This window comes from Botrytis cinerea, chromosome 10 (genome assembly GCF_000143535.2).
Source record: "Botrytis cinerea B05.10 chromosome 10, complete sequence".
Lineage (NCBI taxonomy): Eukaryota > Fungi > Ascomycota > Leotiomycetes > Helotiales > Sclerotiniaceae > Botrytis > Botrytis cinerea.
In genome coordinates this window covers 2,176,258-2,203,030 of record NC_037319.1, presented here as the reverse complement: position 1 = coordinate 2,203,030, position 26,773 = coordinate 2,176,258, and the positions used below count along the sequence as shown (strand labels likewise).

Genomic DNA, 26,773 nt, shown 5'->3' with positions numbered 1-26,773 from the left:
TTGAAATCTTGGGGGAAAGCAACGACAATAGGAATATGGCTTTGGCAGAAACTTCCAACAATGGACAAAGAGGGTGGAAATACATTCGTCTGAATCGTCTGGACTGAAGCAGCTGCAAACTCGACTACGAATTCTTGAAACACTTCCTCGTTATCGGCCAACACTGTACGAGCCTCCCTATATTTTTTTCTACTTGTCTGACAAATTTCTCCCACAGCTCCACTGCCAAAGAATACTGCTCTGTCGGCAATGAGAAGCCTTCTTCGTTGTTTGATCATATCATCGAAAGAATGTAGAAAGATCTTGGAAGTTGCAATTTTAATGGATTTGAGAAAGCTACTCGATCCTAGCTGGAGAGATGAGAAAGATTCAAGATATAAGGGTGCTCTGGTCGAGAATTTGGGGAAAAGTAGAATAATAGTTTGGACTACTCTCGAATATAATGTAGTGAATAGCATCGTAAGTACCTGGATGCAGATGCTATTATTGAGAAGATGAAAAGAGATTGGTGGCGGTACGGTCTATGGAGAGTTAATACTTGGGAGAATCTTAATTTCGTACTTTTTGCAGTAAGAGATTCAGTGGTTAATAGAGGACAAAGATGGGTAAATACTGCTTAATTTCAAGTGACAAAAGTGGATGCACAATCTGATGGACCACTCCTCAACTTATAAGATCCTTCAATCAGTTTCGGTAATTGACTGTTTGGCTTCAAAGCTGTTAATATCATTGCTTGAATTGTAACAAATCGACCTCTGAAGTTGAAGAGCATACCTATGAATGAAGATTTAAAGAATATTTTGTTGATATGAGATATCTATATGGGTCATTGTCATAGCTAGGATTGAACCCAGCAAGACCCCAATCATGAATACTTGCTGCTTTGATACTTATATACAATTCATTTTGAAGGGGAACTACAAAAGTATCCTGCATATGAACAAACATTTATCAAACTGTAGATTCTGCTTATCAGTCTTTGCCATCTTTCATTAAATTGCTTCTTTAAATGGAATTCACAGTGAATAAATAACAGTGTTATTCACTAAGTGGCCTACCAGTGCGAGAGACAGAATCATTGCACTTCAGAAATTCTTTCATTTCTGGTTTAAATACTCTTATCACCCTCCTCATTTTGAAAACCTACAGCCTTCACAACCATCAAAATGTCTTCTCCGGAAGATCTTGCAAAAGTGTTGCGAGAGGAAGGGAACGCACTGTACAATTCTCGCGAATTCATCAAAGGTAATTTATTTCTCCCTCTGACTATATGTATAAAAGCATGAACCTAAATGTCCAAATAGCAATCAGTAAATATATGCAAGCAGCTCGAGCATCCCGAGATGATCCAGCACCGCTTCGAAATCTCTCTGCCGCTTACTATGAGAATGGTCAGTATGAAATGTGCGTGTTGTTTGCTAAGAAAGCTATCCATTTGATGAATGCAAAAATCGCTGGTGATAGAGACAGTGTATTCACAACACATCTTCAGAAATTGGAGCAAAGAATCAGGAAAGCCGAGGAAAACCTGCCAGAATGTCCTCTTCAGAAACAGAAAGAACGCAGAGTGGAGATCTTGGAGCGACTTGCAAGATATCATCCCTCAATGTAAGTGGATTGAAATTTTTGTTTTCATTTTCATTATATACAATTTGGTTGAGCGGATAGGTCTAATGCGACACAGGAAGCCTGCTGGAAACTACGTGCCTATCGGTCACGACGATGCCAAATCCCTCTTTGACGAAACCCTCGCGCTGCGAGTTCCTGTCGGCGAGACCATCTCATTCTTCAACAGCGGACTAGGCGAAGCTAGACACTTCCTAGCATCACTCATTAGTATCGCACATGAAGAAGCCAAGGGAAAGATACCAAAACGTCGATTTCACTTCACGTTGAATGATATCAACAAACACGTGCTTACTAGAGATCTTATCATATTCTGTCTTTTGGATAAGCTCTCTCGGGAAAACCGAATGTTCGAGTCGGTGAACATCTTAAACACAATCTATCTTATCTTTGCAGCATGCTTACTGCCCAAATGGGTCAGCGAACAGCTGCAAGAAGTTATCGCAGAGCTCTTAAGATGTCTGAAGAATGCTCAACAGCCACTAGAGTGGATTTATCTGCATGAAGCAGATATTCCATTCTACATCCAGGCGCTCGAAAACTGGGCACCCGAGGGCAAAGCGTCGACCGAATTTACTGCCGAAGAAGTAATGGAATCTGTAATAAGCACCATGCAAGACTCTATATACAATAACAAGAGTGCCGAGTATTGGGAACACATTGGACCTTACTGCAACAGGGAGAGAGAGCTCTATTGTGCAAGTGGAGTTCTTCTGCCATCCATGCAAGCAATGCAGAAAAATGATCCAAAGCTGGTCGATTTAAGCTTCAAAGTATTGGAAATCCCTGGAGGAAAAAAATTGCGGCTTTTCATGACACATGTTATGACGGATAACTGGGTATTCAACCCAACACAGCTTGATTGGGATTCGCATACAGCAATCGGAAATCCGGAGCCAGGAGTCTTCTTGCGATTTGATCCATTCAACTTGGCCTCGAGACTGCGGAAGGAGCTTGGGGAAGAACTGCCACTCGCGGATAATATTTCACATTTATTTGAATATGTTGCGCCATTCTTCGCGAAAGCAGCAAGCGCAATCAAGTATTTGGGTAATAGATTGAAGGTGGAGATGGTGAAGGGTGATTACATTGATGTCGCTGAACGGATCCATTTTGGTCTCCATTATGATCCCACTGAGAGCCAGGCACGGGGCACAGGAACTACTGGGTATCCACGCCCAAAAGACTTCTCATCGCTTTATCATCGAGTAGCCTTGAGCAATATACCGTGAGTACACTCTTTCCAACATGATACATGAATGCAAAGAGTCTAATGTTCCAATCTAGCGATTATGTCGGTGGCCATTTAACAACCTTCCTTCATGCAATGCCGCTCCTCGCCCGCCACTCTACTAGCCTTGCGGGTAGTGTGTGTCTGCGAAACCCCCCCTTTTTCCGCAACATGGGCGACTTTCTGTCTGAATATCAACTCGTAGACAGCGAGAAGATGCTCGAACAACTGACCGGTGTGCGTATTGTATTCAGGGGGCATGGGCCTGTACCACTCGCTAGCTACACATACTACTGTTGGAACCAGCCAATTGATTCTGTGCCGCTTTCAAAACAGGTAAAAGCTCGACTTTCTCGTGAGGATCTGAAGAAGTGGTTTCACGCGCTTTTTCTTAAAATGGCAATTCCTATGACGTGCGATCATCGTCTCATTTCAGACAATAATGAAATGATCTATTCGCCGCTCAATCTCACTATTCTTTTTCGTCAACTAGGCCACCTTCATTCTTTAGGATATCCTGCTCATTGGCTTTCAGAAATCCTAGTCCCACTGCTCGAAGACGCGGGAATGCTTAAGACTAATGTTCGACCACCACGCAATGTCCCACTTCAACCCAATCAAGTTAATTCAAAGTATCCGATCAAGAAGCTTTGTATAATGCCTTTTGTTCCAGAATTGAAAACTCTTACGACACTCTTTGCTCCCCTTCTCCCATTCCGCATCGATCCAAATCTCCTCTATCCCATCGACAAAATCTACGAATACACATTTGATCTCTCACCATTGCCAGAGTACTATGTCCAGCCAACATGCCTCGCTCTCATTTTCTTTTCACCAAATCGCAGTCCCGGCAACCACCTCCCTCTTGAAATGCAGCTCAGTCTGCGTAAGTTTCTTGATCCAAGTCGGCACAATGACGTCTTGGATCACGGATCTGAAGATGCAGGACAGAAGGTTGATGATTGGAGAGCCAAGGATGTCATTGTGTGGTCGACTTTGAAGTTCGATGCTGAGAAGCAGGAAGCAAAGGCATGGATGCCAGAACAGATCATTGAGCAAATCGTGAATAGAAATTGGAAGTGTGGGCTTATGAGAAGGGACCTATGGATGATAGTTGGGGTCACGATTGTTTCGACCCCGAGACGCGTCAGAGACATGATGAAGATGGGAAGAAAATGGGATGAAGATTTCAAAGAGAATAACGACACTGAGAAGGATGATGATGGTAGCAATAATGAGGACGCTTTCCAAGGTAGTGACCTCAATACTATGGCCCAAGAAGTAGAGAAGATTTTCAACGACAGTAGGAATCTGGGAGTTGTAAATAAGAATGTGATTGATGGTGGCGGGATGGTGGATGAGAAAAAAGAGAGTGAAGACGATGGTGGCAAAAATGATGAAGACGATGAAGACGATGAAGACGATGAAGACGATGAAGACGATGAAGACGATGAAGACGATGAAGACGATGAAGACGATGAAGACGATGAAGACGATGAAGACGATGAAGACGATGAGTATGATGAGTACGCTGAGTATGATGATGAGTACTCGTTGGATTAGAGTCTTTAGATGGAGAGTTGAATATCCAAGACGGCAGATTGTATCAAAGCAATAAGTATCCTATCAACAAGTAACCAAAAAAGCAGAAATGTATCTACAAAAAATGAAGACCACACACACACACACTCCCAAATATCCAGACGAATTCCACTCCATTGCGAAATCCTCGTTCAATGTTTCTCAAGCCCAACTTACCTGTTCACAGGATTACAAGTTCCAAGCCTCATCCTCATCCTCACATCTTGATACTCAACTTTGAGTCCGCTAGATAGATACATGCATGTTTCCTCTCGTACTTATCGAGCTCAGCAGCACTCGTTTCAAACTCTGCTTGCATCTGACTATTATCCTGAACGTCTTGTCCAAAGCTGCCGCATGTAATGATACGCGCAGCACCTGCAAAGTTGCAATCTCTTTCAGTCTAGCGATTGTAGCTGAAAACAGTGCATTTTACTACCTCCTTAATGTCCTTGCTTGGCAGAGTGACCGAGCCCAGGAGAATGGAGAGTAGTGTTTTCAGGAATGTTCTATACATGGGTGGCAGTCCGTCAGCATTGATGTGCTGAGCAGATATGGTCACCAGGGTAAGACATGCCATCTGATAGAATTTCTCAGAGGTGAGACTGTCTTTAGCGCTGAGTAAATATCCACTAACGAGCTTCAATGACAGCCATTCAACTTGCCATCCATCTAAGAACCCAATGTTATTTGCTACACCGTCTCATCCACACTCTTCTCAAAGCGTACTCATGCGACCAGAAAGTATGCAGCTCCGAAGCTAGATGCACATACCACAAAATGGTAAACTAGAAGAAGACTAATCTGGTCTTATATGGGTGGAATTGCATATTGTCTGGTAGGTAGTATGAATACTGTATCGTGCTCGCTAACTCAACCCATTTCTTTTCGACTGCCGCAGGACACTCCACATCTCGATGAAGAGATACCTACCATACCTACCTTAGCCCACCATACTTATTTCTTCTTCCTATGGTCCCATTCTGACCAATTGAGAAGCTCCACGACTTGTAGTATCCACTCTCTCACCCCAGTTGCTGGTATCTACTCTCCATTTTGTTTATCTCTTCCCCTCCGTGAGTTATATTGTCTATCTCATTACCGGCCGCGGCATCAATGCATTGACAGAACCCCGCAGCTCCATAAAAGTCGACATTAGATCCGACGCATAAAATCTCTTACACCAGTGTGGTGGAAAGAGATTTTCCTCCGAAAGCTATACCTGCATCTCACACCAGTGGCCAATATCGCGATCGCAGTTTGATCTCTCAGCAAAATCGCTCACACGCATCATTGCGTGTGACAGCAAACTCTCGATGCAAATCTGAAAGCCCAAAATATTTCGAAATTGTTACACGCACTCTCTGGGAACTCCGGCGCTTCTCGGTCACTTCTTATCATGGCCCGCAATTGGTGCACCCTCCTACCTATTCCCATACCATCTGGTATACAACTCTCACAGCAGCCTCACGGACCATTTCCCTCCAAACCCAGTCCAGCAGCCCAACGCAAACTCAAATCCCAAACCATCTCCGCATGCATAAATGTCACACAACCTCCAAGAAACAAATGGACGGGCCTTCCCCGCTTCCCATCACTCTCAAACTCCACCTGACAGCTCACCGGTCTGTATATCACGTGAAACGGAGCCAATGAAAGCCCACCCTCATCGTTTGCACGATCCTTGTATCCAATCGTTCTCTTCTGCTCTTATCTTTAAAGGGGTGAGAAGCATTGAGTGAGCAAATTGATATGTGGAGATGTCAAAGAAATATTCTCGCGGGTCCGTGCAGGAAATCTCTCATTTTGTAGTCACGTGATTTGCTCACTCCAAGGATCGCCAACGTTGCTGCTGTACGAAGGGAAAAAGGGTACCCTGCCCTACGCACTACTGAGACAAATTGAAGATCAGGGTAAGATCAGGGTATCTGGGAAATTGCAAAGATAACATATCCAAGTAATAATCCAAGGATTCACACTAACAATGCACAATGATAAGGTAGAAAAGTGTTAATGTATGATGTTTGTTTTATTTATATTTCCTTGATCTTGATCTTGCTACACCCAGTTCAGCCCAACTAAATATTTACACGGTAAATGAAACCAATGAGGCGTTTCCGAAGAAACCGCTCCAAAATGCTAAAATGTCATATCTACATCAACCATCAATCATTGCTTGTTTCCTCGCGTGCACATACATGTACGATGGACGATATATGCATGGTAACTCCCATCCAACCCAAGCATCAAAAACATCTCCACGGCCCTTGCCATAAGATCTAAAAATACGAAAGCACCCTTGGAACTGTGGTGTCCACCTCCATTCAATAGTCTCATAAGACCATTCAGAAAATGATAAATAATTATCTCACGATATGCATCAGTGACATCACTCCACATTCTTTCCCAAAAAAAAATCGCTCAAGCCACGCAACTGCTTTCCTTGCTAGAGAATTTATTCGGTTCCTCTCCTAGGTCTCCGAGTCCGAACCCAATCATAAAGCTCCACGCTCTGTGGGGTATTGCAAGTCCGGGTAAAATGCAAGGATAATAAGGGTGCAACATGACCGGTGTTTTTATATTTTCTCTTGGCATGAACGATAGTAGGGACAAGAGGCTGTGTGCATGCGTTTTTGAGGATATATTGTTTTTGAGACAATAGTGTCGTGTTGGAGAATTTTTGAGTGGAGGGTATTTCTGTATCTGTAGATTGTGGGGGCCCGAGTCGATAGTAATAGCGATAGCGATAGTAAGATGAAGTTGTAAAATGAGGTCGTACTGAGTTTGGCTGTGCTCGTCGTTGATACAGCCTCTTGGCGGGGTGGATGTAATGGTGATGCGATGCGACGCCATACAACCACACGTCTCAAACGCTTCCGCATTGTACAGTGTATACTTGCAATCATCTAACACATGTGCACAGTAATTCTTCACCCAAAGATACTGGCAACGCATGGCATAGCATCGTAAAGAGTAGTACTGTATTGTAACAAATCGGTATCGGTAATAGGTATCAATCGTGCCCTCACATCGTAGCTCCATACTCCAAATTTCCAATTCCCTTCCCATGCGCTTCTTTCCAAAAAATATTCCCTTAACTCCAACCCATCTGGAGGCGTCTATCTTTACGTCCATCCATGTCCCAATCCCGTACGTTCGTTGTTGTTAAGTTGTGTTTTGTCGCACTGTACACGCTCGTTGAAACCCCTTCATCAATTCTCGCTTCACTTGTAACCAACCATTTTGGCACAACGATCACAGTAGTACAAGTTGTGACCGAATCGTACCATCCCGTTGGCACTTGCATCATCTGTGCTGACTCTTCGTAGCTCGTTGCCTTGGTATTGCATTGTGCTGATGGTTTCGACAGTTTTGGCGCATCTCGAGCAGCGCATAACTTCCACTCTTGGCTCCATCGAGTATGATGATTGAAAGGACGAGGACGAGGACGATGAGGAGGAGGTTGAGGACGATGAGTCCGATGAGGCTCTGGAAAATGTGTAGGATGACATGTTGTATGTGTGTATCGATGATGTGGATGAAGTCTCGCAGCAACGAGATGCTAAATCTGCTGTGTCTGTTTCTTTATCTTGCTGATCGTTCGAAATGATGGAGTTATCAAGTATGTGATAAATCTCAGTAGATCTCAACATAAGATATAATGTGTTTCTGAAGAGTAATACTCGATATGTACTCTCGTTCACCAAAATAGAAAAGGCGGCAGACCCTTGGCTTGGAATGCGGGCAGATGTAACGGTGGTGATATGTATAAGAGATGTGAGTGCGGCGCAGTGTTGCTACGTGCTAGGTAGTAGTAGATATGGTTCGTTTGCTTAAGAATATGAAAAAAGAAAAGGTTTCATTTAGACTTTCGGAAGAGGCTTCTCGGACTTTTACATTAATTCTTCAAATTGATAATGGTAACGAGATGATTCTGTTAAATGAAAATGCCAATGCCAATGCCAACACCAATGAGGAGCCCTACTCGAGTAGTCGAAATCAAGGCGGGGGGGGACTCGTCTCAAGTTTTTCTTAATTTTCCAAACAGGGATTGAAGGTCTTTCAAGAAAAAGACCGATCGAAATATCAGTTTCCGATCTCGAGTCAACAGGCACTCTAAAGGGTGTGGAACCAGCTACCCTCAAAATGGGACTGTGTGATGTAGATCAACTGACGGGGGATATGGACAATTGATGTTGAAGGGTGCGCTTGTTTAGTTTGACATGAAGAGAAAAAATGTTCCAGTGCCTGAGAGCGAAGAGAAAAGAAAAGAAAGATTCTGAGTCTCCGAGTTTTCTGAGTTTTTCAATGTTAGATAGATGTGGTATAGCGGGGGGTGCAGTGAAAACACTACGTACGGTACTCCGTAGAAATAAAAATTCAAAATAATTGTTCCAAGTCTTGTTGTGGATTGATTAGCTGATAGGTGGAGTTCACGTAAACTTTGTTATGTCTTGAAACCAATGATACCCAATGATGATACGAGCAATGCCCTTGGATTCTGATAAGGGTAAACAGCTGATATATGCGTGCTGCGTAGATTGCTATGGTCTGATACAACTCTGGAGAGGAATAGTCTCTCGTCTTATGGTCATGCAGGCTGCAGCTCTTGCACGGGAATGAACTGGAAATAATCTCACGAAAGATTCAAGTGACCTCTCAAAGTAACCTCTCAAAGTAACCTCTCAAAGTAACCTCTTGAGGTATTATTGTGATTCTTGATGGCGATCCTAGACACTTTGTTCGGATCTGGCCGATGTAGACTAGGCCCTTGTGGTAGACTCGGCTTTGTCGGTTCCTCGGTTCATACGTACGTTCGCGCTTTCGTACAGTGCATAGGTGCGGATGGCTAGAGTAGGTGTCTACGTGAATGGTTAGAGCACGGGAGCACCTAACGTGCGTATTCGGTTGCTCTGTTGATGAAGGGGCTAAATAATTGCTTGTACATACCCTATAAGGTTAAGGAGCAGTTCTCGTGGCGATGTGCTGCGTAAAACCGATTTGTCCCTAGACGATCGAATGAAAACCATCCGTGAGTTGCGGGGGAGTATTGGCGAATATTGAATATCAACAGATCTTCTACTCCTTTGAGTGAACCGTCTTGTCGGAAGGTGTTGGCTTAATATCGTAGGCTCAGATACAGTCGATCCCTAAACACCACCATGGCATGTACCGACACCCGTCACAAATCCCATGCTTTCCTTTACTCCTGCTTAGTTAGATGGGAGGCTTAATCAGACCTTATTGCATGCTGCGATGTAACCTTAAGCACGCCCGCATACTCTGTACGCTGCAAGATGCCCATTTGGTTCTTGCCAAATTTTCAAAGTTGCCGCCAGAAAAACATTCTACTCGGGGCAAGTCAACCAACCCACAGGTGATTGTGCGCGTCTCCATCAAAAGACACTTACAGGGTTGTGATTCACCTGCTCCTGCTATGAAGTATGGAAGAAAACCTCGTACTTTACCTCTTAGACTTCCGAGCGCAATCAACCAGGCAACCCTTTTAGAGTTTTGCTGCGCCAGATTATTTTGGGAACGAGGCACATTGGGTTGGGCTGTGATAAGAGCAATGCTACGACGTACATACAGGTGCCGGTGGGGTCAAGAGAATACCCAGACCATAATATCACCCCCGAAAGGTTGATACCGGGAGATGCATCAAAACTACACATGCCCATTTATATCTCCTTTACTCTTTTGACACGCCTCGAGGATTTCCAATTGATGGCCAAAAGGAAGGGGACAGATTAAAACTTGAGATCCCTTTTCCACCTCCTCGGGTCCTCAAACCTTTCATTGTTTAAATCTCTCGTAAAAAGTCAAATTCTCCTGTCAAGAGCAGATTGAAGGAGATGCCCGAAAGACATGTCCAGCAAAATAGACTCGTCAAGTGACTCAGAAAATCGCTGCTAATCTCTTGGGCTGGGATAGTAATCGTGTTTGCACAGGAAACCCACAATACATGTCCGCTTCGCACCGCAAGATCAACCGCGACTCTCATGCCTAAGGAGCTATAGGGCTTGTCTAATATCAATGAATCTTCAGAGCTTGTCGATGCCCGTGCGTTGTTATAAGTGGAATGGCAGAAATACCCTTGAAATTGTTTTATAATCTTACCGTTAGGGCGATCGAATATCTCAGGAGGCATCGAGATAGAATCTCGAGATGGAAGACTCTGTCTTCTATCGAATGAACGGATCTACTAGAGCTATCGAAAACACTGGGGTTTCATATGATTGACAGTAGGGATCAGTACATGTCTGCTGTATGTGGAGTGAAAGATTGAGATCTAATCCGGAGGACTACAACATGCCGTAGATCTACGATATCAGCCTTGAGAATTCATGTACTGCCTATCGACACCAAGTCTCGAGCTAGTCTAACGTTGCGAAGACGCAGAATGGACCGCCAGCGGATAGCCCTTCCGCAAGCATAAGGTTTTGCTAGAACTTCATGTTAGTCTCGAAAATAAGAAGAAAAGATATCGAGCAAGATTTGCCGTGGCCCGTGTAGCGTATCATGCTTTGACCAATCTGGAATCCCTCAACTCACGTGTTCCTCTCACCATCTCGCTTTGGATCTGTCGAAGGCTTGGTGCGTCGTACGTCCGTAGGTGCCGAGTCCAATAGATTGTCAAACTTGATGCTAAAGTTACGATCATCACCTGCCCTACCCTCCCAACTATATTCCGACCCCGCAGATTCCGCAATGGCCGCAATGTCCAATGTCCATTGTCCATTGTCCATTGTCCACTCAGAAGTGACTTTCTCATGTCAAACTGCACTGGTAGGTCTATGGCACCTGAGAGTCAAAACTTTAATCGGTCGGACTCGAAATCGACAGAGTCACCGACACCGAGGGTTTGAACCGGAACTCAAAATTTTGTTTGTCTCAATCCGTGCCAATCCGCATAGGTGCAAGGAAATTTACGCGTCCAGGAGTACGTGCTTGGCTCAGGTTTCTGCCTTCGTAAATGTAACTGCGCACATGTTCAAGAGCGATGAGTCAATATCTTGTGCCGCGTGTTACTAGGGGTGATGTGACGACGACCAGTTTCTGACCATGACATGCTTGCCCCGTGAGGAGTCGACAAGTTCATGAAAGATACGCGATCTACCGTGCTCCTTTCGACATTTACTCTTGACTAGAATGGTGGCTGAAAGCGGCTATTTTCCGTATCGTCTTCCTGGGCATCTTCCGGATTGCCAAATGTTGACATGTGCAAAGATCCTTCATTGCTTTATTTTGTCGAAAAGGCAGTTGAGATCTCGCGGTTGGTAATAATCTTATTTCCCCTTTCGCCCCCTTCGCACATGGGGAAGAGTGTTGACTATTCAATGGACTAGTCTTACTTCGATGACCATTGATGAGTTATAGACTGCGGCTGTGTGCACACAAATACATCGGCAGTGGTCTGTCGTGGCCTGGGCTTCAAGCATGTGTTATATCCAAGTTTTCAAGACTCTCTGAGCTTCTTTATTAATTGGAGCTATATCATTGAATTTCAAATCATCCTTCTTCCTTCATCCGTCTTCCTTCATCCGTCTTCCTTCGTCAACGGCTCGTCATACCTTTGAGCGTTGGTAGACCTCAGAACCATCTCCGTCTTAATTCCTCTTGGCGCCCTGCTATTGACTGGTTGCTTTGACATGCAGTAGCTAGGTATACATTTTCAAATCTTCCTCGGGATCTCTTTCATAGCTACCTCGATCTTGAAGTCTCTTCTAGATTTAATTTCAACCTTCGATAACTTTCTTCGCATCGCAGCTCCATATCAACTGCTCCACATGTCAACCACTATCTCGGTATTTCCCCCGAGGTCTCAAGCATTCTTGATTGGGAATGGTTACACGTTATCAGAAAATTCAGAAGCTCTACTGCGTCGTCATTTTCAGTCAGACGCCGCAATGACTCGGAGACTAAAAGTTCTGGACCATTTATGATGCGATTTTTGCATACATCAAAACATCAATGCCTCGAATGCCAGCCTCAATCCAATGTCAAAGTAACGCCCGTCAATTTCTCCCGTTCTAGCCGCTGAAATTCCTTATACCAAACCCTTTTCACGCTAATTACAAGCTATTCACATTTTTGAGTCGGCAGACGCTCAGGATTCAATCCGGCGTGCATCCCTAGATGTGTTGTTCCTGTACGAGATTAATTGCTTCTTTGAAGCCTTTCCACGCATGAAAAAGGCCATTGCTTATCCACATCTTGAACGCAGAAGCCCATGTTTTGAAAACCCTTCTGTCTCAATACTCCATAATAGATATCAATTTTCACTCAAAACATAGACGCTATAGAACATATGCTAGACGTCAAGATTACAAATGTCCTTATTCGACACTCGACTCAAAATCTTGATTGTCTGGTTTGTAATTGAATATCGAAAAACATGAATATTTCAATGTACCAAATTTTTTGTCCTGCTGGAGCCAGTGGATAGGCCAGAAGTCAAGTGACTTGGATCTAGAACTTTCTTTTCCTTGGAAATTGTGGGGGGACTGGGGATCTTTTCCCCTGTTAATGTTTTGGATCGCAACAAAACAAAAGGAGACACGATATCATTGTCACAGAAACGACGGTTCTCCTTTTCAAAATATGTTTCCTCGAATCGAAACGGTTCTAGAAGTCTAGATTTTGATTAACTACTCCACAATGCTCGTTCCGAGAGGAGAGACAATCTACAAACGATCGGGCCGGAAATTAAGGGAAACATCCACGACGTATCTGGCTTCTGGAATTTTCCGATACCGAGGTGGAGAAGTCACAGCTGCGATATTGAAAGAACCAAAAGTCTAGAAGTTTGTTTATGTAACTCCATGAGGGTGCAGCTTGGTACATAAGCATGATGTGGCAAAAAGAACCCCGAGTTGGGTTAGGATCGTCAAAGTCTAGAACCTGCTCCTTTCTACTCGTATCATTTGGCGTATCGGAATTGTGATGATCTACGAACCATGATCGCCAAGCAGATTGAAGGCCAGCTGTAAGGACACATACTCCGCAACTGGATTTGATACTGCATTTCCGTGGTACATGAAGGGTCTCTCGCTTCTTGGTTCCTTTAACACTAGTTCTTCTCCATCCTGTGCCTGAGTCTGAGATACATCATGGATTAGAATCAAATCATACGATAACAAGGAACCCTAATACCAGATGTATTCTTTCGAGATATGGCACATCTTTTTGGCTCAATTCACCATGTATATACATAAATAGCGTACTGATGAATAATGAAGAGCCAGGTTTCTGACCTCTCATTTACATGATGCTTCCTCCCCTGTTACAGATTTGGTAAGCATAATATGCTTGCACAGGTAAACTCGAGGCTTCTCTTCGAAATTTATGGCACCGGGAATATAAATGAATGGGTATGGATATGCAGGCACATTGCACGCGCATTGAATTCCCTACCCCCGAGAGTATCGATCAAGACCAAATAATGTTCTAGTTGATAGTTGCTTTATACTTGTGAAAATTCCTCAATGCTCAGCGATCTCCCAAGTAACATCCATGGAGACAGTAAATCTGTTATCAATTCCATCCTCATTGTAATATTAGCCAAGCAGAACTGGCAATTTCCATAAACACCGTATCTTTGGTCAGGCTCTTTACCCCCATCACGAAGAGATACTGTTGGCAAGATTTGATCTTCTTTCAGCGAATGACTTATCGCGCTTGTTCATTGAATCTCGTGTGTGTTTATATTCCAATCCTGAGATGAATGGATTCTATGCAAGGGAGTGTATCTATACTCGAATTCAAAAGGATAGTGGCAAGGCAGCTGTTTACCCGAAGTGGTAGATAGTACTTACTGTTGCAATGATGAAAAACGGAAGCTGCCAAAGAAAGAGATGGCTTCTTAGAAGAAGCTAAGATGAAGGTATCACTGGGCAGATGCGAAAGAGGGTGTTGGTACGAGAAGGATACGGAAGACGTAGCACCCGCGAACTGCGTAGGTCCTGTATGTCTAATTGTATTCTATCTAAAGAGCTAGCTACGTATTGAAAGTAGTAAGTCTTTATATAAACTTACTGAAAGAGCTAGTCTCTTTAGCATTCGCTTAGGGCTTTACTACAGTAGCTATATTACAGTGGTAATTGAATTGAAGTCATTCACTTCGTTCACACAGAGGGTGTTGCTAGCGATAGCTGGTGCACCTGTGGCCTGTGTTCGGGTCAATCGCCGCTTCAAACAGAGGTATGCAGGACCAATCCGACGGTTGTCAACTATCAACTATTAACTCTTATAGTTCAATTATTAGTATTGCTATCAAAAATTTCTATTATCTTACTTGTATAATCTTGTTGAGGATGTTGATAGAGGAAGCTGGTGGAATATGTCGAACTTAAGCATAAATCGAAAACCTACATAGAGGGGAATGCCAGCCTCAAAAATTGTGGTTTTGAATGATAGTATATTGGTGTTTAGCGGCACACGAATTCTTGCCGGGTGGTGCTTAACGCCTTTATGTTGCAAATCAACACTTTCAAAGCATGTAAAGGTATGCTAGAAGAGGATAAAGATGAATTTAAAGGGATTGGGTTTGGTACCAAAATGATGAGACGGTAGCCATTCTGTCGTTTTCTAGCATCACACCATCTATTCTACAGGGAGTAAATGATACAACGCTTATCCTCGATCATCCAATCTGTTTAGATGAAGAGAGGAATGAGCTTTATTATGCCAGATCACACCTTGAGCTGCAATATGTAGAATGTATTCGAGGATCCAGAACGACACTCTCAAAAACTCCAAGATAAATATGTTGAATAGAAGAAGTCGCCAAACTCATTGATGGACTGAGACTTGGTGAAACAAATGATCGAAAATCGAAATAATTCTCAATTCAACGGAGCCAACGAAGAGCTGACTGAATGAGGTAAAGCACAAGTGTACGATATGGGAGGATTAAGTTTGGGAAAGTCGAAGAGTATAGTTCAGAGCTTTTAAAATTTTCGTATTCGAGAGGCCTGCGTTACGGATGACAGCAATATGATATTAATCAAGAAAAATACTAAGAGAACTAATCAAAGCATTCGCGGTGTGTCAAAGGCCCAGATTCAGAGGAGAAGGAGGTTGGGCAAATAGTTATAGTGGCCGGCAAAAAACTCGCTCCTCGAAGTTATCAGCAGAAGAAGGCTCCTGCTTAGGAGCTTCTAAGTTGGGAGCTCCTTTAAAAGATTATGTATCTCCAACTCACTGGCTTTGGATTTAGAGTGGAAGTCTAAGATAGTCATCACTAAATGTGTTATGAAGTGAGCTCCTGTTCAGAGCTAGGAATGTTTCTTGATAAGAGTGCAAATAGCGTATCGTAATTGCAGAAAACAGTTAGGTCAATCGCAATGCCTCGACTAAATCTAAGGTCTGAAATAGGGGAGTATGTTGTTAACCGATGAGCCAGGAGATAGGCTCGAGAGCAACGTATCAGAGAGGTGAGAACTCTAAGAAGCGGGAGAAATATTCATGACGTTCGGGATTTGAACTGCTTTTCACATGACAGTGTTTCGATTTCCAGAGTTTGTGCATCTGAGAGTATCGTCCAATGTTTTAAATAGTTTAATAGCTCGATCACGTAACGTAACGTTTGCGAGAAATGTCAAATAGAAAACGCCCACGTGCTAATCTATTCAAATCACATCAACCAATGACCCATTCACCGTCAAAAGAACTGTACAGGCCGCATCTCACTGAATGTTATGTTGTAAACATCCCTCTCAGTATCTACAAGGAGACTATCTAATGACAATATCACACTGACTCTCCTTATTTTTCAACTGTGATGCAGAATATGGAATTATAAGTTCATAGATATCAGACGAGAATCCCTGAAATGTCTGGATCTTCTTTGGTTACTACGAACTAAGTACTTAGTAGTTATTAAGCATGTGCAGTATGCCCTATCAATCTCCAAATCTGAACAACTTAAAGTCTGCCCTCTACGTTTAGATATAACAAGTGCCTAGTGAAGAATTGCAGTAAAACTCGAAGTATTCAATTCCTTATAGGCCATAAGCGAACTAAAATGACTCAATTTTTCTAGAGAATCTCATCTCATCTCAATCAGGGCAGACAAGAACGGTTTATTATCCAACATGCACATTGTTTACATCTTTGACAAAGTCAGGATGAAGATGACCACCAGTAAACCCATCACATGACACCACCGTTTAGTTTCCCCATAATCGAATTTTCCATCAACAGTCATCCATTGGTAGATAGCCGAAGCGGCCGCTAGTGACCAAATTTTTCCAATCAGCAACTCCAGGAACAATAGTCGGCCCGAACCCACATGAATTAGAATTCCAGCTACAATTGGCACAAAAGTCGATAGGTCATTGGGAAGAGATCAAAGAACGACGACCCTTCTCTCTCACCAGACACAGCACCACCATCTCCAAACCCAAAACCTAAGAAACAATGGCATCAATCCTCACAGTCACTGCGGGGGTTGCCGCAGCAGCATTCCTAGTAAGTATCCGCTTCCATACCTAGCTACACCAATGCCAATTCTAACCCCATCCCAGGGCCGCGCAGGACTCGTAGCGTTCCGCAAATCGCGCGGCGAAGCCGTCGGGGCCCTTGGAAAAGCCTTTTACAAAGGCGGATTCGAGCCGAAGATGAATCGCCGAGAAGCTGCGCTCATTTTACAACTCAGGTACGTTTGAGCTACTCTATTCTCTACTCTCCTCTCTTCGCAACCCATCCATCGCACAAACTGACTCATCGTCTCCCCGCACGCAGCGAACGTCAACTTACCAAAGAGCGCATACGAAAAAATCACCGCACCCTGATGATGCTGAACCATCCGGATCGCGGCGGCTCGCCATATCTAGCGACCAAAGTGAACGAAGCAAAGGAGTTCTTGGAGAAGAACGGTTGATCTCCCTGAATTCCGCACTCAATTTTCTTCGGGGGTGGAAATGCATCTGATTTGGATTGCGTTGCCGATTTGCTATTTCTCGACTTTCCGCATACTTCAATTATTCGCGCACACACGATTTCAACCCTGCTATATGGATTGTCTTCAAGGATTCCTCGCACATTCTTCCCCGCTTTGGCATGCTTCGGTCCTGTCCCTATCGATCGTCTTCACTGCTGCGATTACTGCTACGACATCAAGCCTTGCGATATACAATAGCTCAAGTCCAATTTATCTCCTCTGCTCTGCACACCTCTTTTCGCACCGACAAAGCGAGCGACTACCAGCAATCTAATTGACTCCAACCTCGACTTTCTTTCCCTGTACATCACTTTCTCTCAACCCTTCGAGTTCATAAATTCCCGAATCTCCCTTCAAAAATCTCCACAAATGACATTATAGCGAATGGCGTTTACGTATCATATTGGCAGCGTGGTGGCGAGGTTGTTTTGTTCATGAGTTCTATGAATCATGATGAATTGATGGATAGATGCATGCATGGGTTGGCCGGCGTTTCAATGTACATTATCAACGGATTGATATCAAAATCTGAAATCTCCTCTTCTAAGTTACATGAGAATACAAACACAAATTTATTGTCCTTGCTGAAGTAGGGACATGGAATTCGATACACTCAGATATTGGCTTGTTATCTATTTTGGTCATGTTGAATGTGATAGTAAAAATAAAGTGGTTTTATTGATACATGTTATGAAAGTAATCCTTGCTACGTTATGTAGTCCTCGCCGCTGTATTCTTCGATATATTTACTGTTTGATGCAAAAAAACCATGCATAGCTCATCGAAGAAAGAGAGAAGAAAAAGGAGAATCTCAACGCATTTTCAATACAAAGTTCTTCGCTGTACCGCTGTATCTTCGCTCATAATTAAGTAGATCTGATCCGGTGCTCAAAGCAAAGCAAAACGAGATAGGTATCTCCGCGCATTTGCAAGTCTCCCCACAAGTGATTTGATCGACCGAAGAACATAAGACAAGATATTATCTTGGACTCTGATCCGATCGTACACCCCACATCCAAATCCCAGGTGAAGAAAAAACCGCATCTACCACTTAACCCTACGTACACTCTGTTGAGGCCACGGACTTTCTTCATAACCCTTTGCATCTTCTTTCTGTTGTTCCTGGAGTTGGAGCGATGCATTTGCCGAGAGATCCATGGGAATTCTACCTTGTTCCTGGAGTTCAGCGAGAGTAGCGTTTTGCATTTTCTGTCCGAGATCTGTGATTTCGGAGTCAAGAGATGTAGATGTGGAAGTAAGATCGGTAGGAGCGGGGGTGGAGGTGGAGGTTGATGTTTGGTTAGTTGAAGCTGGTTCAGCAGCAGCTGTTGTGTTCCGAGTTGCCCATTCTCGACCCCAGTCACCACCTGTACGGAGTTGAGATGCCGTTTGGCCCTCGGGATTGGTCTTGCAATCAGCATTTAAACCACTACCGGTGCTAGCTGACGACTTAAAATTTGAACCTAAACTTTTGTATCCAAATTTCTCTGCAGATACAAGTAATGGCTCAGGTGCAGAAGAAGAAGCAGAATCCGCCTTAGATTTTCCATTCTTTGTCGGAGTAGCTGGAGGGGTTCCCCATCCTCCCTGAGAACTTTGATTTTGGCCTTGAGCAACACCGGTCCAGGAGGTAGAAGCAGTATTTCTTGATTCATTACCATTGGGCCACAGTTTATTCACATCTGTTACCTTTGGTCTTCTACTAGCGGCTTTCTTAGCAGCATCAGCAGCTTTTTTGGCATCTGCTTGCTCGGGTGTAATACGTTCACCACCGTCGCTACCATCAGAGGACCAACCTTCTTCGCGCTCGTAAGCTAATTCTACTGCTTCTTTGACGGCTCTGATAGATAAATTAGCATATTGGTGAAACTCGGGACATGTGATATGGTGAAAAAATGGGGACCGGGAGGAAAGGTGGCTAAAATGACAAGTAGACATACTCGGAGATTCTATCCTTCTTCAACTTATCTTTCTCCTTTCTTTCAATCTTTCTATCCACCAAATGCTTACAAGCAATTCCTAACATAGCTTGCAAAGTATACACAGCGTCATTGCCCGCATTATGTAGATTCCAGGCCGTAATACCAATCTCCGCAAGTATAGCAGATAAGCTTCTTGGGTTAACTTCCCGCTTCAAAGCTCGCCACATGAGAGTGGTATCACAACCTTCATGCAGTTTAAGATTATTAATCTCATAGCCGATCTGGCGAAGGAAACGAATATCCGCGTCAACATCGTGGCCAACGAGTATGATGTTACGTTTCTGGTCGGCAAGATCGGGAGATGGAGAAGGGTCGGAGAAGGGGTATTTGAAACAGCTACCAACCATGCGGGGTGCATCGTCTCTGTAGACAATCTCGCTCGTGCTGTTGAAAAAGAAGTGTCAGTAGTAATTTTCATACAAGCGCTAAGGGATAGAAGCAAGGTGTCCGGCAAGTTGCAGTGGTAGACTGGCTGTAAAATTTCAATTGCGTCCAACTGCATAGAGTACTTTGAAAGATTCATTTCATTTTGATAACGGTGACGAGGTCATCATTATCAAACTTCAACCTGGACCCATCGAAGACCTCATGGAAAAGTGCAGCATTATATGAACTTAAAGACCACGGGTATTTTGAACGGAAGAAAGAACATACCCAAATTCAAAACTACCAGCACATCCCTGAACATGTTTTGTGTTATTGAGATGCATATTCTCCTTAATACGAAAATGTCTTGCGCGAATAGCTTTTCTCCAATTTTCGCCGAGTACACCCGGTTCCATATTAGCAATATCCAGAACGTCTAGAGTAGCAATACCAATTTCTGTAATGATGTTGTTGTTCATTTCATAAGCTTCAACATCAATGCAGACAAAAACGACTGCATCTTCCATCATAAACTTTGTACGTTTCTCCGGATCATAGAAGGTATTGTTATCTGCGGAGTCAGAAACTGTTGCTGTATCATTATCTGATCGTTTGCGCAACCCTAGATAACGCTGAACACGTTTGGTAGAATCCTTCCAAGATTTTTGTTTGGCAACTCGCTCGACTCGTTGTTTCTCTTTATTTGCTGCTTTTTTGTTCTTTGCAGTTAGACTTAAAGCCTCAATCTTGGCTCTAAAGGCCGCAAGTGATGTATCTACAAGTGGCTTTGTGATAGGGGGTTCGCCATCAAGTTTGTAATATCGAGGTGGAACATTTTCTCTCAACTCATCCGCCATGTTTTTGTTGAGTACTCGCCCAAGGTATCTGGGATAGGGGGTACCGTCGTTACTGAAGACTGCATCAAATGCGCCTGCTGATCCAGAAGGAATAGTAAGATTCGTACCAAGTGATCTGTTGATGACAGCCAGGAAATATTCAACTTGCTTAGTAGGAACAAGGATAATCGGGCTTTGGTTCGAATCTTCCCTTAATCTATGTAGGAAAAAGCTGTCTAGTGTTAGAAAAAGAAGAGGGAAATCTCCTTGAAGCCCCTAAGTGGGTTCTAACAAGTCCAAGGGAAAAAAAGTCAGGGCTGAGAAGTAGATAGGACTTACAAATCCCAAGTTTGCAAATAGCATTTACCTCCATAGAAGAACTGCTCTGTGACCTGAAAGTTTGTCAATATGTAGATGGGTTCGGAGGATGGGGGAAGTGGAGGGGAAAAGAAGTCCATCTAGGTATGTAGTGAATGATCTACTTAAGTAGGTCGATCGACCATCGACCCCGCAGTAGATTTGATAGAGATAGATACAGGTGGGGAGACAGTGCTTCAATATCTTACCTTTGGTCTGTTCGCATGGCCAATATATCTATATGCATACTGCGATACGGTTTTCCAGGGACAAAAACTCTCTCCTTCCGCAGCAAGTTGACCATACTCTAGTTTCTTGTACTCTTGGAAGTCATTGGGACCCAGTTCAGGATCTGCACCAAAAAATTAGTGTGTTCTAGATGGACATTATGGTTTTACATACATAGTAGTGGCGCCGATGACCCATATTGATATTGGTTCATGCCCGCTCGCATTCTGGCCGTGGCGTTTTCCCCGTCGTCAAATTCATGATCCTCATTTTGGTACTGCTGAGGAGCATTGCTACGTTGCTCCGATTTTCCAGGTTTTGATTGAGGCGGAGAATCTTCTTCTTCGGAGGTACCCTCGTAGATATTCTGAGCTTTAATTGTGAATCCCTCCGGAAGCACAAAGGCATCTTCGCTCTCTGTTTGTGGTTCCTCCATATCAGGATTGTCGTAAACTTCTTGCTGGCCGGTCAAGGCTCTGAAGCGATCAACCCGATCGTTCATATTGAGTTGAAATTTAAATGTTTGAATTGTTGTTATGATTTCGTTTTAGAAGGGTTGGAAAGGTGCAGGGAGTTGGGCACTGTTTGGAGAAGCAGGAACCAAATTTAGCCGCCTTTTTAAGTCTTTTGAGCAACCACTTGTCTGTGAACAAATCTCTGCCTTTGATATTCACTCTGATTATATTATTCAACGCTAGGCACTTCCTTTACACTCGACAGATCTCTGGCAGGAATACGGTGTAAAACACTGTCATGAAGGGTGACGTTGGCAGTCTGATTGCAATTTTCGTCAGCTGACTTTAACAAACGCAAACTTGTGTGAGACTGCCTCAGGATATATTTGGCCAGCTTGTTGCAACTATGACACTTGCAAAATATTCAGGAAATCTTCCTGTCCAAATATGGATAGGCGAGTATAGTATTTATCAAAAGTGAGTAGTAGTTTATCTCATTCCATTCATGAAGGAAGTTGTGTACATGCATCTGATGTGAAAATGTTCATCTTTAGCGTACATTTTCTGAAGCGAGATTATAGCGTCTATCATCAGAAGAACCCCTATAATGAATGAATATCTAGCGTGGTTGACTCTATTACCAACCACTATCAGTTAACTTAATGCTACTCTATCTCCCTCACATATTTATTTGAAATCATGGTGCATAGATCCTCTTCCCGCCATAGATCTCGAGTTACATCTATATATAATATTCCTCGAGTCATAGTTCCAAAGTATTGGCAAGGATTGAATCTCCTTAATCATCATATTATTACATACGATGATATCGTCTAGCTAAAACTAGCCATCTTCCAGCCAGTTGATTTACTTTTTTGTCGTCTTCTCTAAGAGATGAACAAATATGGCATCATCTACCACCATCTTACTTCCCCTGGAAAAATTAAAATAATATCACAAAAAGTAAGCAATGCACATAGGCATATAACAACTCCTTGGCACCTGTTCATAAAGCTCGCTCCCAGCTCCCATATCATGTTAAATAACCCAATCCCAGCCATTGCATGCCGAGCAATACCATGCCAACTAAGCCATCATGCCAGATGAGATAGATATCGCCAGTTGTGCCGGAACGCCACCAATGCAAAAAATTTGAATACCATCCCACCATTCTCTTCGCTGATTTTTCCCACCGAGCCACCGTATCCCCCATCCGTACCCCAATTTTCCATCAAAGATCGTAAACGTAGCAAAGAGTCGTCGGAGATTATCTAATGATACCCCAATCCGCAAGTCTCCCTCCACCCGCATCGCAGTCATCTCTTTGTCCTGGCTTTCTACCGAACACATTCCAGAACCTCAATGTCTCATCGCCTGCACCCGTTACCACAACTCTGCCATCAGGACTCATTGCCAGGTATAATACTCTGTATGTGTGACCTGTAAGACTAACAACCTGTTGCATGCTTGGATATTTCCACACTACAATTTGGTTTTGTGAATAACCATGGGTAGACACGATTTCATTCGAGTTCTTTGACCATGCAAGATTACATACTTGAGAGCCAGTATCAACTTCATTGAGTTTGATACCACGCTTAGTATCATGGAATATGATACGACGATCTGCTGTACCGCCTCCAGATGCAAGAAGGCCACTCTGATGAGGAGACCAAGCAATAGCTTTGACAGCAGCAGTATGATCACTGAATTTGTAAGTTGGAGTATCAGATAGCTTGTCCCAAACCATAAGTTTGTTGTCGTTGCCACCTGATGCGAGTTGTTGATCATCGCAATTCCAACGCAGACCGCAAACTTCTTGCTTGTGTCCAACTAGTTTCCTCAGCCATTGATCTGGGGCTCGTACATCTCTGTGGTAAATGAGACGATCTCTGGAACCAGACGTGAGGATATGATCGTTCCAAGCAAGGGAGCCCACTCGAGCTGTATGACCTGTCATGGTTCTTAAACGTCGTACACGCTCTGCATCCCAGATCTGAACAAATCCTTTTCCAGTGCCAATAGCGATATGAGAGCCACGTTGAATCCATGAGACGCTTGTGACAGTGTCATCATTTAGCTCGCAAAGCTTGTTCACTCTTCCAGTCTGTGAATTCCACATATACACACAAGATCCGAGTCCTACTCCAAGAACATTGCTGCTTCCCCAATCCACAAGGTTGAGGTAGAAATCATCGGCTAAATCAGGAGCATCTAATACCTTATATGGCACCTTGCTCACGACTCGAGGTTGCTTGCGTGGACTCATTAGCATCTGCTGGCTATTGAATCGTACAGGAGAGACGCTGTAGAGCTCTGATCTAACATCCAGATTAATTCCATGTCGACTCTGAGGTGTCCGCGATGGAGTAGGGTGACCAGCGATGTTTGTATGATGCCGCGGTGACATATACGTAAAAAGATTCTTGTGTGGAGTTGAAGGAGTCAGTGATGCAGGTAGTGATGAGACTGCAGGCGAAATATGAGGTGGAGTATGGGATCTGGTAGGATCATTGATAGTTGTGGTGTGTGATTCTGGTGATAAACTGGTAGGTGTGGGTTGTGGGATTGTGGTATCAAAGAGCTCGGACCTGAGCAAGGTAGAGAATGTCCTATTGGCTTCCTCGGCTGGTCCAAGATTAGCTAGCTGCGGGTTAGGGATATTCACCGTTGACCTACTTCTTTGAAAGTGTAATTCACCGTGTGGGGTACGCTTCTTTTGTTTCGAAGGTGTTGCTGGAGACCCCTCGTCATGCAGTAAACTGAAGCTGGCTTGCAAGTCTTGCCCTTCCCGATTTGGAATGAATCTAAACATGAGATATCAGTACACTGTCTGATGAAGCAATTTCCAGTCTTTCATCGGGCGCATATTCAGTTTTGACCTTGGTGAGTTCTCATTCTTCAGAGGAGCAACTTTGAAAGGCCAAACCAACAAAGACCAAAAGCTATCCAAGACAATCATTGTGCACTTTCCATATCTCTAGAATTCCGCAAACACAACGCCGCACGAAAAAAAGCCATATCTCTTACCTGTCGCCATATACTCGTTGTCGCTTTCTGCTTGGGCTTCCTCCAGGTGTAATATCGCGATGTCTGCTACCGGAATCCTCGAACTCTCTCATAAGGGCTTTGCTCAGCGCATTCGAATCGACCGCATCGACATTAGAGCGATATGTCCTGCTTGTGTTTCTCGACGAGTTAACGTTCTCTCCCTGTGGTTTCCGTTCCGTCATTCTCTTGCTGGTTGTGGTAGGAGGGGTCGATGAGCGGGGTGGTGTGGATATTGGCGGGGTATTTAAAGAATGCTGAGTCTTTTTGAGATTCGCATGAGATTTGGAGGAGCTATAACCTGGGTCGCCGTTAATCCCCATGGTGATTGCCTTGGAAGAAAAAGCAAGCAATTATTGATCAAGGGAGCTGCTGGGAAGTCTTCCAAATATTGTAACTTGAGACCTAATGCCCATACAAAACTGCTGCAATTTTCGAGATCGATCTAAGCCCAGGGATGAATTGTATTGTCGTTATGCGCAATGCGATCGTCGCGTCGTTGTGACAATAAGTTTGGTATCAATGTTTTGGTCCGGTGGTTCGTTTCCCTGCCACCCATCTATTGTTGTACTAGGAAGGGTCCGCAATCAATTGTAGGCTCGCTTTGCCGCCGTCCACACGTCCTTGACTAATCGCAAAGTCGCCAATTTCGCTCTTGAAAAAAAATCCTTTTCGATGATTATACGCTGTTGACTGATCTCTACAGTTGTAGATCGTCGAGGGTAGTGGTTGTTGATAGATGGGGAGTTGACAATATTTTGGAGTCGAGGCGGGAGATGTGACGCTATTCCCTTATCGGCGACACCCTACGCGAACATTTCGGCTTCCGTAATGACTGAATGTTGTGAATGCTGCTTTTTGTCGCTGGTTGCAAATTAAACCGCTTGCTGTTGGTATTCATGCGAACGATGGAATTGAATGCACCTTGGGATGAGGGTTTCCCATGGAGAATGGAGCAAACACGAAGGAGAATAATGGATAAACGGTTATAGGAAGTGAGTTCAAAATTGGCTATATTGTAAGTTTACGAGAATGAATGAATGAAGGTAGAGCAGCACAGAGTAGAACAGAACAGAGCAGAGAGTAGAGATTTCCCATGGTGCAATTCCGAACGAATAGCCCCCTCCCTCCCTACACACGAATGGAACAACGCGAAATGAAAGGGATTACCATCGCGACTACTCCATCATGGACGCAAACCCTCCTTACAATGGGACAACGCAAAGCAAAGACAAAACAAAACAAACCAAAACAAAGCCTCAATGTGGTAATATGTGGTTTCACACGTCTTTCTCTCTTGGGCTTTTCACAACACCTGGAAACGCGAATGGTATTCCTCCGACTGGCCATTTTCGAGTCAGGGGGTTCCTGCATGCAACACTGGAGGAATTCATTGGTGCTGATTGCATCGAGCGCGTAAAGTACTACGGAGGTTTAGATGTATCATAATGTATTTTGATAGCAACATTCACGAAAAGATGGCTTGTCTGCATTAACTGGGAGTGATCAAATGAAATGAATCGAAGGAGAATGCCAAATGGTAGCTCACATCACTCACATTGCTCAATAGTAGTTTGGCAGTTTCGGTACTCCAGCCCACATCCATCTTTAGGTGCTGGACGGGAGTGCCGGAGTGCTGTGCTGTGCGTATTGTCCTGTGCTGTGCTGTGCTGTCCTGTCCTGTCCTGTCCTGTCCTGTCCTGTACGAGGTATTAATATTATGAAGCACCCGGCACCCTAGCAGTAGTTCATTCGAACTTTCCCGAACATCGAACATGCCATTTTCCAAGTCTTCTTACGACATGGTTTTCATCATCGAGTCTGGCTAACAGCATAGCCGTGAACTCAAATGTACACTACCCGCATTAATTATTACAATGTGTGCTCGGTGCTCGGTAGGCAGGCTCCACATTGAAATGCCATCCCTTTGAATGATTCTCGAGCCACGGAAAGGATGGAGACGGTTGTATCTTGTGCACGATCGAGCGCGAGAGGGAAGCAGCGGGAATCGGCATGCGTATATATCTTGTGCAGAAACACAATGAACTTCAAAGGATATTGCTCGCTCTGCGTTGCATTGCACATAATTTCACCATTTCCCAGCATCATACGGAGCA

General features: G+C 43.8%; 5 protein-coding genes across 5 annotated transcripts; 2 read left to right on the top strand and 3 right to left on the bottom strand.

Moving 5' to 3' along the window:
- The first annotated feature begins 1,137 nt into the window (after nucleotides 1–1,137).
- On the top strand, nucleotides 1,138–4,546 carry BCIN_10g05760 (hypothetical protein). The gene is made up of 4 exons (XM_001551383.2): nucleotides 1,138–1,245; nucleotides 1,305–1,608; nucleotides 1,685–2,854; nucleotides 2,914–4,546. Exons 1-4 carry the CDS (start codon nucleotides 1,167–1,169, stop codon nucleotides 4,418–4,420), a joined length of 3,060 nt encoding a protein of 1,019 aa, XP_001551433.1. The 5' UTR covers nucleotides 1,138–1,166; the 3' UTR covers nucleotides 4,421–4,546.
- A 1,900-nt stretch (nucleotides 4,547–6,446) lies between these two features.
- BCIN_10g05750 (hypothetical protein) lies at nucleotides 6,447–9,455 on the bottom strand. Its single transcript, XM_024695709.1, has 3 exons — nucleotides 9,389–9,455; nucleotides 8,797–9,300; nucleotides 6,447–8,734 (listed from the first exon to the last, which is right to left on the bottom strand). The coding sequence occupies exon 3, from the start codon at nucleotides 8,089–8,091 to the stop codon at nucleotides 7,663–7,665; it is 429 nt and encodes a 142-aa protein (XP_024551503.1). The 5' UTR covers nucleotides 8,092–8,734; nucleotides 8,797–9,300; nucleotides 9,389–9,455; the 3' UTR covers nucleotides 6,447–7,662.
- A 7,294-nt stretch (nucleotides 9,456–16,749) lies between these two features.
- Bcmdj2 lies at nucleotides 16,750–18,000 on the top strand. The gene is made up of 3 exons (XM_001551376.2): nucleotides 16,750–16,912; nucleotides 16,969–17,099; nucleotides 17,186–18,000. The coding sequence occupies exons 1-3, from the start codon at nucleotides 16,862–16,864 to the stop codon at nucleotides 17,322–17,324; spliced, it is 321 nt and encodes a 106-aa protein (XP_001551426.1). The 5' UTR covers nucleotides 16,750–16,861; the 3' UTR covers nucleotides 17,325–18,000.
- Nucleotides 18,001–18,031: 31 nt separating this feature from the next.
- Nucleotides 18,032–22,051, bottom strand: BCIN_10g05730 (hypothetical protein). Its single transcript, XM_024695708.1, has 6 exons — nucleotides 21,328–22,051; nucleotides 21,135–21,277; nucleotides 20,908–20,960; nucleotides 20,021–20,800; nucleotides 19,325–19,750; nucleotides 18,032–19,224 (listed from the first exon to the last, which is right to left on the bottom strand). The coding sequence occupies exons 1-6, from the start codon at nucleotides 21,653–21,655 to the stop codon at nucleotides 18,429–18,431; spliced, it is 2,526 nt and encodes an 841-aa protein (XP_024551502.1). The 5' UTR covers nucleotides 21,656–22,051; the 3' UTR covers nucleotides 18,032–18,428.
- Nucleotides 22,052–22,087: 36 nt separating this feature from the next.
- Nucleotides 22,088–26,128, bottom strand: Bccdh1. The gene is made up of 3 exons (XM_024695707.1): nucleotides 24,639–26,128; nucleotides 24,288–24,415; nucleotides 22,088–24,236 (listed from the first exon to the last, which is right to left on the bottom strand). The coding sequence occupies exons 1-3, from the start codon at nucleotides 24,977–24,979 to the stop codon at nucleotides 22,876–22,878; spliced, it is 1,830 nt and encodes a 609-aa protein (XP_024551501.1). The 5' UTR covers nucleotides 24,980–26,128; the 3' UTR covers nucleotides 22,088–22,875.
- Nucleotides 26,129–26,773: the final 645 nt, after the last annotated feature.

Bases quoted from the DNA above. Each gene is read 5' to 3' on its own strand.
- BCIN_10g05760 (XM_001551383.2), top strand. From the start codon at position 1,167: ATGTCTTCTCCGGAAGATCTTGCAAAAGTGTTGCGAGAGGAAGGGAAC. The intron at 1,246-1,304 runs GTAATTTATTTC...ATGTCCAAATAG, and splicing joins TTCTCGCGAATTCATCAAAG to CAATCAGTAAATATATGCAA. The intron at 1,609-1,684 runs GTAAGTGGATTG...AATGCGACACAG, and splicing joins GCAAGATATCATCCCTCAAT to GAAGCCTGCTGGAAACTACG.
- BCIN_10g05750 (XM_024695709.1), bottom strand. From the start codon at position 8,091: ATGTTGAGATCTACTGAGATTTATCACATACTTGATAACTCCATCATT.
- Bcmdj2 (XM_001551376.2), top strand. From the start codon at position 16,862: ATGGCATCAATCCTCACAGTCACTGCGGGGGTTGCCGCAGCAGCATTC. The intron at 16,913-16,968 runs GTAAGTATCCGC...ACCCCATCCCAG, and splicing joins TTGCCGCAGCAGCATTCCTA to GGCCGCGCAGGACTCGTAGC. The intron at 17,100-17,185 runs GTACGTTTGAGC...CCCCGCACGCAG, and splicing joins GCGCTCATTTTACAACTCAG to CGAACGTCAACTTACCAAAG.
- BCIN_10g05730 (XM_024695708.1), bottom strand. From the start codon at position 21,655: ATGAACGATCGGGTTGATCGCTTCAGAGCCTTGACCGGCCAGCAAGAA. The intron at 20,801-20,907 runs GTAAGTCCTATC...AACACTAGACAG, and splicing joins TATTTGCAAACTTGGGATTT to CTTTTTCCTACATAGATTAA. The intron at 19,751-20,020 runs GTATGTTCTTTC...CTTTTTCAACAG, and splicing joins GCTGGTAGTTTTGAATTTGG to CACGAGCGAGATTGTCTACA.
- Bccdh1 (XM_024695707.1), bottom strand. From the start codon at position 24,979: ATGGGGATTAACGGCGACCCAGGTTATAGCTCCTCCAAATCTCATGCG. The intron at 24,416-24,638 runs GTAAGAGATATG...TCTCATGTTTAG, and splicing joins CAACGAGTATATGGCGACAG to ATTCATTCCAAATCGGGAAG. The intron at 24,237-24,287 runs GTAGGTCAACGG...ATCTTGGACCAG, and splicing joins TGAATTACACTTTCAAAGAA to CCGAGGAAGCCAATAGGACA.